The sequence below is a fragment of the Sinohyriopsis cumingii genome, chromosome 1 (assembly GCF_028554795.1).
Source record: "Sinohyriopsis cumingii isolate HCF-2022 chromosome 1, ASM2855479v2, whole genome shotgun sequence".
In the NCBI taxonomy this organism is placed as follows: Eukaryota; Metazoa; Mollusca; class Bivalvia; order Unionida; family Unionidae; genus Sinohyriopsis; species Sinohyriopsis cumingii.
In genome coordinates, this window is record NC_142961.1 from 83,116,955 (window position 1) to 83,130,335 (window position 13,381).

General features: G+C 35.8%; 1 protein-coding gene across 1 annotated transcript in view; it reads right to left on the bottom strand.

The window, feature by feature from the left end:
• Positions 1-1,690: 1,690 nt before the first annotated feature.
• Positions 1,691-13,381, bottom strand: part of LOC149807249 (intraflagellar transport protein 172 homolog) — a 128,903-nt gene continuing 117,212 nt past the window's right edge. Inside the window, exons 45-48 of the mRNA XM_089964023.1 lie at positions 12,947-13,045; positions 7,287-7,440; positions 6,361-6,452; positions 1,691-4,128 (exon numbers count right to left, since the gene is read on the bottom strand). Coding sequence (XP_089820149.1) covers positions 4,039-4,128; positions 6,361-6,452; positions 7,287-7,440; positions 12,947-13,045 — 435 coding nt within the window. The 3' untranslated portion in view covers positions 1,691-4,038. The remainder of the gene's footprint in view (positions 4,129-6,360; positions 6,453-7,286; positions 7,441-12,946; positions 13,046-13,381) is intronic.

The window sequence follows — 13,381 nt, forward strand, 5'->3', positions numbered from 1 at the left end:
GAATTCATCACTCTTAGGGAGTCGCTGAGGATTATTGTTTTAGTGGTGTTTGTTTGTTTGATCCATTTGTGCGCTTGTAGTATGGCCCAGAATTCAGCTGTGTAGATAGAGCAGTTGTCAGGTAAATGGGCTCCATAACAGTATTAGTTTCAGGCATGACTACTGCTGCTGCTAATTTGCTATTTTTTTTTTTTTTGTTTTGGAGCCATCTGTGTATATTTTTGTATATCCTGAGTAAAGGTCTTCTAACTCTGCTAGTATCTTAGTTTGAATGTTGAGCTCTTGTTCTTGTTTAGGGCCATAAGTGAGGGCTGTTACATTGATTCTGGGACTTTCGCTCGTCGTCCAGGGTAGTTGTATTGCTCTGTTTGAATCATTTCTAATAGTAAATCTTTAGTTAGGTCATGTATTTTTGTTTGGATATGGTACACGCCTACGACTGAATGGTGTGTTGCATTTATCAATTAGTTTTCTGGTGGGGTGATTTACTGAGTGTAGACACCTGTGCTGCGTATCTGAGTATAAATTCGTTTCTTCTAAGTTGTAATGGTAGTTCTCCTGTTATTACTTGTAATTCCGCTAATGATGTTGAATTTAACGCTCCAGTGCATATTATTAAGGTTTTATATTGAATACTGTCAAGTTTTTTTTTTAATGCATTTGTACTTGCGGAAGCATAGACTTGACATGCGTAGTCCATTTTAGATCTGATGAGTGATCTGTATAATGTTAATAGGGTTTCTTGATTAGCTCCCCAGGTCGTATCCTTAAGATTCCTTAATAAGTTTAAGTCAGCCGTGCATTTCCGAGTTAATTCCTTGATGTGGTATGTCCATGATAGGTTTTCATCAAAGTACATTCCCAAGAATTTCATTACTTCGACAAAGTTTATTAATTTACCTTGGATACATAGTTTAGGGTATTCAGGGGCCATCCTAGGGTGTGGTGAAAACATAATGGCTTCTGTTTTATTTGTAGATATTTTAAAAAACCCTAAATAATGCTCCACCTTCTTGATGTCACATTGTGAGCCCTTTCTACATGACCAACATGATACCTGGAACAATACCTTTATGTCATTACTGTAGGTGTAATTTACAATCCCCAAAAGGACATTATTTGTTGCACCCATTTTACCAATCATCATCCATTGATAAAGATTATGGTGTTTCACAACTACTTTTAAGGTAACCAAACTGTGTTGTCACTGCTTATCACTTGACTTTTCTTTCTCCTGGCTATACACATACTGGCAGCAAGATCAACATGGCGCCAACAGTAATGACCATCTGTTAGAACTATACTTATCACTTACACACAACTTACCAGGCTTGAACAGATAAGACAGATAAGAAGCCAAAGGGACTGACAGACAGTCTAGTATGATAAGATCAACAACATGTTTAGAAGGGCCCAGAGTGGTCTAAAGTGCTCTCCATTACGGATCACTGCCATCTCACCTCTGTCTGCATGGGATCGAGTCTAGGATTCGGCCAATGTGGGTATGTGAGAAAGCTTGCCAGTAGGTTCTTGTGGGTCGGTGGTTCTTCCCAGGGTTTTCATGGGTTCTTCCTCCACCATTAGTACTGGCCGCCATGCATAGCCTATCATGTGCTGAAAAATGGCGCTAAACCCCAAAACAACAACAACATGTTTAGGCTTGGGGAAAAAAATAGGCTAATACATATAATATTTTTTATAATTTATTACATGTAATAAACACAAATGACAGAAAATGTGATTAGTACAGGTCTGTATCACACTTTGGAATTTTAAAACAAAATGGTCTTATAAATAGTCTGGACGGATCAATTGATTCAACAATTAGTAAAGGAAACAGGAAGGCATTAAGAAAATCCATAAAGAATATAGGAAATCTAAGCAAATGAAAATCTTTAATCAAAACCTTAAGAAACTGTTGATGAGACCTCAGATGCCTGCACTGCCAGTAAACCGACTCCTGTTTCTTGCTTCTCACTAATGTGAGCTTGACAGTAAAGTGAACCACTAATTAAAACAATATTTTATACCAATTATGAATGATCTATGAATTCATTAAAAAAAATATTCCCCATGCAAATTCTGTATGACAAGCATAAGTTAGAGACAGAGTACATGCATATGAGATTCTATATGCAGCAGAAAGCTAAAGAGATTATCCAAATTAGAGATCCTGAAATCACTATATTTAATTGGCATGTCTGGCAGATCAAAGGTTTTGACTGACACACATTCTAAGCAACTGGACATCGATCACATGATACCTCAAATGTCATTATATTGCATTATCTTTGATTAGCTTATTAATTAAACTGTTAAATAAACATCTTAATGAAGTTAAATTCAAAGGTCATTAGATCTAGTTCATAGATTACTTCTTTGTCAGACAATAAATAAAGGTGTCACCAACCAAGCTTAGTTCAGTGCTACGTCTGCTTCAGTTTCTTTTATTTTGTTTGACAATCCATTATGTTGTTGCTAAGTTCATCTGGACATAATGTTTTCCAATTGTTTAAATGCACTATAGCCACATCACACAAGACACAAGAAGTGTGAAAGCTTATTTCCTGGGCATACAAAATGCCCTTGAACTGAATGCTTGTCACATGATCTGTACTATAGACATTACATCAGTACCTCACACCATGTGGCTTAGAACTATATTAGAATAAAATATGTGACTCCTGGCCTGAATTAAAAACAAAAAGAGTAGCAGGAACAGTAACTTTTATCATCCTTTAGTACTGTTTTGGGGACTTGATTGAATAAAACTCTACTGTCCAACTTAACCAGAAAAACTCATCTGTTAAGTATTTCTGAGGTAGTAAGTCACCTTGTCGTCAATTAGTAATAAGTTTCAAAAACATAAAAATAGAACAAAACACTGATTGGGGTGGAATTCTTAAATATAGCTTTCTGACAAATTTTTTGTGTGGATAAAACAATTTGAGAGAAAACTGGTTAATCATGGAATGATAATAGTAACACTAAAGCAGAAATAAACTTGGAATGAAAACTGACATATTTTCTGGTATATGTATTAATTAGGTATATCAATGTTTTCTTTTTATTTTGTGACAACTTGTTATGTTCCATTCGAATGATTTTATTAGTAATTTCACAAATTTATAGCCACCATGTTAATTTTCCATAAAAATGTCCTACAAATGCCATCAGAATTTCAGGATCCCTGATCAAATGTATCTATCAAAGCTTATAAATATAGGATCCAGAGTGGTGAAAAATGATCCCGCTTAAACACATGCATACTTTTATAAGGTGGGCTTTTTCTCTAAATAATAATTTTTCCTGTGGAATCTAGAGTTTAAGAGAATTTCACAATAAAATCAAACAAGTCTTCACTGTCTTAACCATTGTTTCCAAGATTTTTATCACATGCCATACTGTCGGAAGAGACAAGCTTCATTCCAAGTAAGCCCTGTTAACGACACACTGAGCCAAGTCTGCAAGAAAATGTTAGATAACATGACCAGTCAAACATTTCATATTATATACAAGTAAACCTACATCCCAATGGACTTGCATATTAATATTATCTTCATCCTTTTAGAAACTGAAACCTGTCCTACATAAACATGGCTGATTTATTGTGTTAGCATGGACATACTGTTTAATTGTCCCTGTGTAACTTCAATGATGGGAAAAAACATTTGACCATAAGCAGGCCATTTGATAGGAATAAAAATACACCATTTGATGGGAATAAAATTTCAGGGGTCACATTGTTTGTTTTGAAACCCAATTAACAATAATAAATTTCATGCTGATTTAATTTTGTTGATATTTATTACTCGTGAAAATGGCAATAATTATATTCCCATGAATATTTTGTGATTCTGCAGTATCCTAAACAATATATATTTCCTTTCAGACAAAACATCAAAACAAAGTCTTCTTGAATTTAGTACACACAAAATGAAATATCAAACTGCTGGTTACAGCTGATGAGATTAGGTAACTATAAGTTGGAACTGTGTCGTGGGTCTACCATATATGCTGTGGGGACATCATTTGAGTTTACTGGAAGGAGTAACTAGGGTTGGGTGTGGCCCCACACCATGCACCTATAAATTTAAGCACATCCTGTAGTTCTGGGCTGTGAGAAACCTGAAATAAAACAAGAACAGAATTCAAAATATAAACAACAATGTCAAAATCTACTTGCTTTTAAAAAGTACTGATTGTGGAACCAACCTGATCTGGTTTGGGAATTTTCTGAATTCCTGCCTGAACTGTCCCATAATTTTCAGATTTCAAATTGAGATTTCTGGCTCATTGCTTAATGAGACCTTAAGTTGTTAATACTCTTTTACCTCATTACATATAGGCTGACTATTTAGAAACTTCACTGTATAAGAAAGCTTCTATTTAGCAGGTATCAACAACACACTTTCTGACAGAAGTTCACACTTTTTGTATTTACTATTCCTCAAAGTGTTTACTATGAACACATTTAATACTGCAAGTACTTTTAACATGATGTCCAGGTGGACTTGAAATTGCTAACCTTGCAAACTTCTGCCTAACTGCACACTGCAAGAGTAGTTGCTCAAAAAATCTTAGGAGGATGCTCTATGTATCAAACATGTTCAACTTTGTTGATTGCATATGTTATGAAAAAAACAATTCTTTCAAGGTTTTTGTGTATTTTGTGTGCCCATCCTTATTTGATGGCATCTTGACATCATTTGTCTAATACAGAAGGTCTTATACCAGGATGCTTTCAGCTAAAGTTGGCTAAATTCTGTAAACATTTTTTGTAGACAAAATGAGTGAAATATTTGATACAGGACTGGCATCATTTGTATAAAGTGTGAAATGTCATCAAGGTAGAATGCTTATTAACAAATTAGTTAAGATTCTGCTGAGTGTCTATTAAAAAAAGTTGCTAAAAGTATTTCTGTTTTTAGTGGCAGTAGCCATATTGGATGGCAGATCAGCATCATTTGTACCAATTTTAAAGTCCTTTATGCCAGAGTGAATTCTATTAAATTTCTTTCCATTTTGTTAAGTGCTGTTGAGCAAGATTTTGTTGATTTAAAAAAAAAAAAGAATAATGCCTGCTATATCTGATTACAGATTGGCATAATTGTTTTGTACAAATCTGACTGTCTCTTCATAAAATGATGTTCTCTGTTAAATCTGGTTAAATTCAGCAATGTTTGAGAATAAGTCATTCAAAGATTTATCTAGTTTTAGTAACAGTGGCAGTATCTGATAGCAAATCAGTAGCTTTTACTAAACCTTTTAAGCTCTTTAACAAGATTGCTTTCTATTGAATTTGCTCAAATTCTGTTGAGAGGTGTTTGAAGATAACTTTTTGAAGTTATCTTTTTTTCATAACTGGTCATATTTGAAGGTGGATTGGCATCACTTGTACAAATTTTAAAGCCTTTTATGCAAGGGTACTAAAATTTGCTCAAATTCTGCTGAGTGGTTTTGAGTAAAAGGCATTTAACATTTTCTAGTATATAGTAAAGTTGAAAGTTCTTCATGCTATGATGTCAGATTACATCAAATTCTGTTGAGTTTTCTATTCTTAGTAATGGTGTACACATCTGGCCACATACTGGCATAATTTGTATAAACCTGGAAAGACATTATGGCTGGATGCTGAGTGGTTTTTGAGAAGAGGTTATTTTATGATTTTACTGTAAAAGTAGTTATATTTGATTGCAGATCAACATCACTGGTAACAAATTTAAAGCCCTTCATGGCAGGATGTTTTCTGTTCGATATGGTAGACTTCTGCTGAGAAGGTTCTGAGAAGACGTTAAAGATTTTTGTAGTTTAATAAAGGCAGATAGATCTGTTGGTGAATCAGCAGGATCTGTATAAGCTTGAAAGCTCTTCATGTCAAGATGCTCTCTGCCATATTTGTCAAACTGGGTCCCTGGTTTTTGGGAACTTAAAATTGTAAATGTTGACAGATGACACGCCACAATATGAACAACACAAACTGGATGTAGGGTCATATCATAAACTCACTTGCTATTACAGCAACATGAGCTACAACGTGTTTAAAGATGTTTCAATACAGGTCAAAAACTTGTTCATATAACTGAAAGCTTGTTTGTCATTAAGTCAGCATCAACCACACAGCAGTTACTGCATTGGTCTAGAATGTAAACCTTTTCTTCTCCATATCAAGTTAGCCTAAAGTGAAACTGAATTATTTTATAGTGAACAAAACGACAAATTCTAATGTATATGGATACTATATGGATAGCTAAGGATGTTTACACATAATCAAAATATGAGTCAAAGTGATATCATCAGTGCATCCTAAAAGTAATAATATGCTATTCTTAGACCCATTCCATGATGGGCATGCTTTACCTTTGTTGCCATTAGGAACTTGTTCCAATCCTCCTTGTTGGCAACTCTGCTAGGATGTTTGAATTCCATCTTATTTCTTAACACTGGGTATCCTGCGATGAATGAATATTAAAAAAAAGTGTTTTGAGAAAATAATCTAAGCCAGCCTTTTAAATTTACTAATGAAAGATTCTTGTCAAGTTACTAAAAGCATCACAAATCTTGTAAATAATGGTTTATTAATATTATTCTTAAATTCTGATGAAAATATAATTGTGGTGATATTAACTACAGCTTTTAAGATATAAGAATGTTGATGTTTGTTTTACTGTTGCAAACTGAGTTATACCAGCAACACCTCAGTGAAGCCAATGAAACAATTGCAACAGAAAACCACTGATGTCCTTGAAAACACAAAACTTATTTCCAAGGTAACAAATGCTGGCAATCAGTTTTGAAAAATAGCTAAATATGTAAATTTCCATATTATACTATATCACAGAGAGAGTGATAACATTATAACGGCATACACATTTCTGACACTTTATTGTGAATTCTAATACAACAGCATGTAACGTGATTTCTGATTTGTTGGATGTCAAATCTGTGACAGTAAGATCCATGATAAGCTATTACAAATTTTGATGTCTTTGTGATGTTATGACTCTCTCAGTGGCATGGTACCACTATGAATTATACATTTTCCTTTTTCCAGGCAAAATTTTCAATAGTATATTAGAATATGCTTGTGGGTCTGAGGATGTTAATGATGGCTTTATTTTGAAAATATTGTTTTCACAAGTTCTGCTGATGTGTCTATGGTAAAACTAAAATTGTGACTAAAAACACCATTAATGTCCTCAATAAAACCCTAAATAAATAAATAACAATATAGGTGACAAATTAGTGTAATATATACCTGTGTCATAAATTGGTGTAATATTTACCTGTGATGACACACGGCAGAGATCTAACTCCTGTGTCAGCAGCTATCAGTGAGGCCTCATAGGTGTTCCTCTCATCTTTAGGGAGTACCTGCTCAACTTTCTGGTCCATTGAGACCGCCAACACCCATTCCTTCAGTTCTTCATGCTGCTGAGACTATAAAAAATAGAGAATTGTACAATAATACTTATTTGATATAAAACTTGTCAAACATTTTCAATAATGTTCTTTGATAGCCAGGTTAGCTCAGTTTGCTGAGCATCAGACTTGTAATAAAATCCAATGTTCACAGGTTCAATACTGTTCCAGGCAAGCCCCGGTAGTGTCTGTAGAAAAGCCATTTTGCATCCATTTCTTCAACATGATATAATTAATAATGTGTTGAAGCAGTGGTAAAGCCAACAACAAAAATAAGATCAATAACGTTATTTCATAAAAATTTAATATGAGAATTCATAAACTTCATGTTTCAAACAAGGAATTTTAATCAGGGCATTCAAGGACTTATCAGGGATAACAATTGAATTTTTAATCACTGAAATTACCTGCATCTAAGGAAAAATGTTGATTATAATCAATAGAAGAGCTCAGAACTAAAATGCCTCTTGGATGAGACAAAACTTGAAGAATTTCCTGTCTGATGGCAAGATGGGGATGTGAGGATATGCATCCTGAAAGTAGATGGAGACTGCCAAGTTGCAGGGCTTTGTAGCACCTTTGAATAAGGCAGTCATCTCCATCATGAAAGTTTCTTCCTGAATAAATCTGTTTATGGTGAAAAAGTCAATTATCAGCCAAAAATTTCCACCTTTTTTCAACATCAGAAAGATCCAAGAATAGAAAGCTAACTGACTGCACCCTTCTGCAGATGGGTGTGTGCCTTTCTAATAGTTGAGAAAATGTAAACTAGTGACCAAAGATAGGGGTCCATTTTAGGAAAGGATGTTCCCATAGATGATGTTAGTAGCCATTCTTCAAAGTGGAATGGACCCATACATCATCTGTGATGCCCTGTCAAACTCCTGAAAATTGGGCTAGATGAGAATCAACCAGGACGCTAGAAAGAGGAAGATGCTGCTGGACAGAGAGAAAATCCCAAGGGCCAATTCCCTCACTTCTTGGGATAAGATCCAAATACTTATTTCTTAGGCCTAACTGATCATATCACCTAGTGACTGATGGGCAGGAGGGAGTTCTGAAATGACAACTGTTGAGACTGTGCCTGCTTGAAGAACTTGTGAGACAGTTCCAAGGGCTGTCAGGGTGGGCATGCTTCTTGGCCTGTTTCAAAAGGCCCTGAGCTGCTGCCAATGACCAGTGTTGCTGATTAATCCTTCAAGAGACATAAAAGGACTGCCAAAAAGAGATTGGCAAGCTAGGTGATCATCACTTGCGTGCAGGTCTTAAATTCCAAGGCCTCCAAAGTTTTAACCAGGAGATGAGCCCAAACCCCAGCTGGTATCCCCACATGTGATGCTCCAAATTGTAGGGTAGGTAAGGTGGAGTGGGGTGGGGAAAGAAGATTTAAGGGGGCCAAGCTAGAGAATGAACTCTATAGCTGGAGGCAAAAACCAGCAGCTAAAGTGTAGAAATGGAGACACACCTCAACTTCTGTTGCCTGGTGAAATCCTGACCACAGGAAAACTTATGTGCGAGCTCTAACACCATTAGAGAATGTATCAGCATCATATGATCAAGATGAGATGATACCTCAGAGAACCTTTCCAGACTAGAATCTTTTTGTACTTGGCACTAGCAAGATTCAGACACAAAACCTGGGGGAAGAATTTGTTTAACTTCACCTTATCAAACATCAAAACTAACCCTACTATTTGTCCTCCTAAGGTAATGGGATCACTAATCCATTTTAAATCATCAAGGTGGTTAAGCATCCCCCACCTTTTTGGTGGACCAGGCTGGAGGCAATTAAGCTGGTGAATGGCCAGTCACATCCATTCCAAGAAAGCAACATCCATGGTGCTATGTGGGGGGGGGGGAGGATTCACTTCCCAGAAAAGGGTGCCCTCAATCCATTAGGATTAGGCAAGAGCAAAGAAAGGAAGTATGTTGATCCAATATGCCTCCCTTGTCAGGTGAGCGCAAACTGACTCTCTACAGATATAGGGACTAAACAGTAAGATAAGAATGGTCAAAGTCCTGATGTGGGTGCCTGGTTTGGCAATGAAGATCTGATGGATAAACCCATATCATATTTATCTAACTGACATTGCTGCTCTTCCCTCCCCATAAGGCATGATTTGCTCATCTCTGTCACTGTAACTCCAACCCTGAGAGGATGCTTTTTGCCTCTAAGCGGGAGGTACCACTCATTCTCAGGTGTTTTCCATCCCTGAAAATCTGCCAAGGATTGACCCCTTGCCAGTGGTGATGGCATCGAGTATCAGAGATTCTTGGTCTTTAGGCAATCTCCGAACCAAGTTCGCAGTACATTACTACTCCAGTGGCAGTTGTCATTCCATATATAAGATGTGCAGACTCCTCCTGGAAATGGTGGGGTTTGTCCAGTGATGACAAGGAGAAAAAAACCCTTCTCCTTCTGTATGTGCAGCCACTTTCTGTGAAGTCTCACACTTGGTCAGTCTAGATACAACAAATTGAACATCCATCCATGCTAGCAAACATAGTCCATGATAAGCAAGTTGGGTGCATGTCCCTGTGGACCTTCCAGTACCCACACTTTCTCACATTCTGCAATAAAAAGTCTAAAAGAGAAAGATTAACACAAAGCATAATGTCCAGAACCAAAAAGAAGTGTAGACAATACTTACTCGAGCACCAGAACTATGAAGTGGATACAAATTTACTGAAGAACTGCTTGCAAAGCAAGGCACAAAGATCTTTCCAAATTACAAAATAAACATAGATAAAACTCAAGTAATAGGTTACGTGATATGCCATAAAGAAATTACAAACAAAAACATATACAAACTTTGATTTAAGTGATTTAGCATACAGGAAAAAAGAGATATGTATTCCATATGTGTGTTGTGACTTAGGAGTCTGACTGGAATCATGTTCTTTTCAATTTTGAGAACAATAAGCTTACACTAGAAATTAAAGAAATTAAGCATATCAGAAAAGGACAGCAATGCCACAGCAGTACATGATCTTTTTGCAGTTTTCACAAAAAATACCCCATCAAATTTTCAAAATACAATTAGTTCCCATTCAGAAAGTATAATCTTTGCTTTATTATAAGCCTTAATGGTCCACTGAACACAGCTTTCATTTATTAAACAAGATAAGGTGGCTATGGTCTCTAACCATGCCAAGTATCTCTGTCCTACTGAACATGTAAGTGACCCAACCAGAAGTTGTACTGAAAGTGTATGCAAATGGAAGTACAAGTCCTGGAAGATGGAGTTTCTGACATTATTAACAGATCTTTTCTCTTCCAAAGTAATATATTTGTTCCCCGATTCAAGCAATTTGCAAGGACATTTGAGTATTTTCAAGCACTTTCCTTGTACCTTATGGAGCTAACTTCTAATTTAGGATCTTAATACGCAAGACAGGTTGTACAGTCTGCATTATAAAGTTGACATAGAAAAATTTGGCAAAGAAGGGAACTGACTCCAGAGAATAAAACAGAAATGTGCTTTCAAGTTGGAACTAACAAAGACCTGCCAACCTATAAGAGATCTTTTCAGTAAGGCAGTCAGTATTTTTCTGTTAGACTTGAAAACTGTAGAAACATGGTCAGTGCTGCAAAGGCATCATTATGTTCAATTAAAAATACTGGGAAGTTCACTTCAGCCCAAATAACCTCTTGTTCAGATTCAGAAACTTCTGTTTTAAAATCCAAAGTCAATTACTTTTTGCAAGGTCTCTCAAATCGTAAGTAATCTGTTTGGATCTTAATTTTTAAAAATTCTCATGGCAACAATAATCATTTACCCTGCTGTAAGCAAAACTGATATAAGATGAGTGTGTGTGTGTGTGTGATTTGGATTTTTAACTTAGCATTAACAATGTTTCAGTCATACTGCTACAATGTCTGCAGTGTTGCAGTTTATAGTGATGTCTAACACTGGACATCATGCTGCAGACATGTAGCATGATGTCCCATCCAGTCACATTATCTTAACACCAGGCCAACCAGTCCTAACATTAACCTCTTAATGCTGAGTGCCAAGCGAGGCAGCTGTTAGTGCCATTTTTGTAAGTCTTTGTTATGACTTGGCTGAGGATCGAACACACAGTCTCCCACATCTGAGGCAGATGCTCTGACCACTAGGCCACTGGAGCAGTTGATGATGCAAAATGATGTCTGATAAATGCAATTATTGGCATTCCTGATTTTTTTCCTATGCACGGTCATTTATATGTATATAATTTCTCGACTTCTGTGCCACTGTTTCCATTTTTGGAAAGGCTGATTGTCCCCTTTGTCTTAAATGTATTTTGTATGCTGGGCAATATATCCTGACAATGAAAAAGCAAATGTATGAACCTATGGGCATCTTGCATGAACAATGAAGATTAAATTGTTTGGTATACATCCTGACCAACTGGACCGAGCCAAATGTGAAAACCCAATGAGGACCAAACCAAGACAAGCAAACACCCAGATCTGACTACAATGATTTTATTTTCTGAATTTGTTATATTGTTTTATAAGCCCAAAATGTATGGGTTCTTTTAGTAAGCTTTGCAGTAAAATCCTAAGGTTTGGCAGGTCTGCTATGGTGTCATTAACAGGGTAACTTTTCTCTTTTCCATAACCATTACCCTGAAATTTTTTTTCTCAGAAAGCTATGTAACAGATAATAAAATAGATCGATGAAAATAATTCGTAAAAAGAACATCAAACTTAAATTATGTACAAGTTCCTCTAAACAGCCAACTACCAGTCATACCTGCTTGAAGATATATCCAGTCGCTAATGATAATTTGTTAAGCACAATGGTTTTTCTTCAAACCATATCTAGCTTATTATATCAGACATGCTGCTGCTACATTAAGTAATTTTGTAATTTTTAAGTCACAAATATATTTCTTGTATATTTTTGTTTGGTGTTAAAAAAATATGTTACCAGTTAACAAAAATTCTGCAGAATGCCATGTCTTCCTTGTACTACCAAGGCAAATTTCAAATAGTCACGTCAGGCAATCTTAGCTACATGCAAAGACTTAACATGCAAACTACATTAACAGCAACTACCATGCCATTGGAAAAGTGATATATAATTATGTAATCTTCTATGATTTGCATGCAAGACATTAATCCTCAGCTGTAACAAGTAGCAGCAAATGTAGAAAGACTCAGTATCAAATGTGGCTCTAACACTTACACAAACAGTATAAGAATGGCTCAGTATTAATTGTAGCTCTAATACTTACACAAACATTTGTAAGAATGAATCAGTATCAATCAGTATCAAATGTGGCTCTAACACTTACACAAACAGTATAAGAATGGCTCAGTATTAATTGTAGCTTTAATACTTATACAAACAGTATAAGAATGGTTCTGTGTCAAAATGGCTCTGTACCAATTTGTGACCCTAAAACCTACATAAACAGTATACAAACAACTTGGTATCAATTGTGGCCCTAAAATGTATACAAACAGTATAAGAATAGCCCTGTATCAATTGAGGCTCTAAAACTTACACAAACATTATAGAAATATACATACTGTGAGATGAAGTTTCTCTGGAAGTGGGATTTCAAAAGGAATGTCTGTATCCTGGAAGTCACTGTGGTCTAGCATGTCAAGGCTTCCCTCTTCTATTGCCTGAAAAACATAAATCCAGAATTTCCACTTGACTTATAGACATATTTTATGCAAATCCAAGTTCTTGTTATAAAAATACCCAACTGACATGATAATGCAATGTACACAGCTTTACATGTTTATGTATCAGACTACAATGCACACATAAGAAGACTGGAAGACCCTTGGTTTTAAAAAATATCTCAAAAACAAGATCTACAAATTCTGCTTAAGATCTTCTTTTAAATGACGTGATGTTTGTCAAGATTATGCCTATCATACAAACAATCAAATATGTGAGCATAAATGGAAATAAAATCCTTGATGGTTTTTATGTAAAAAATGCCAATAAAATCC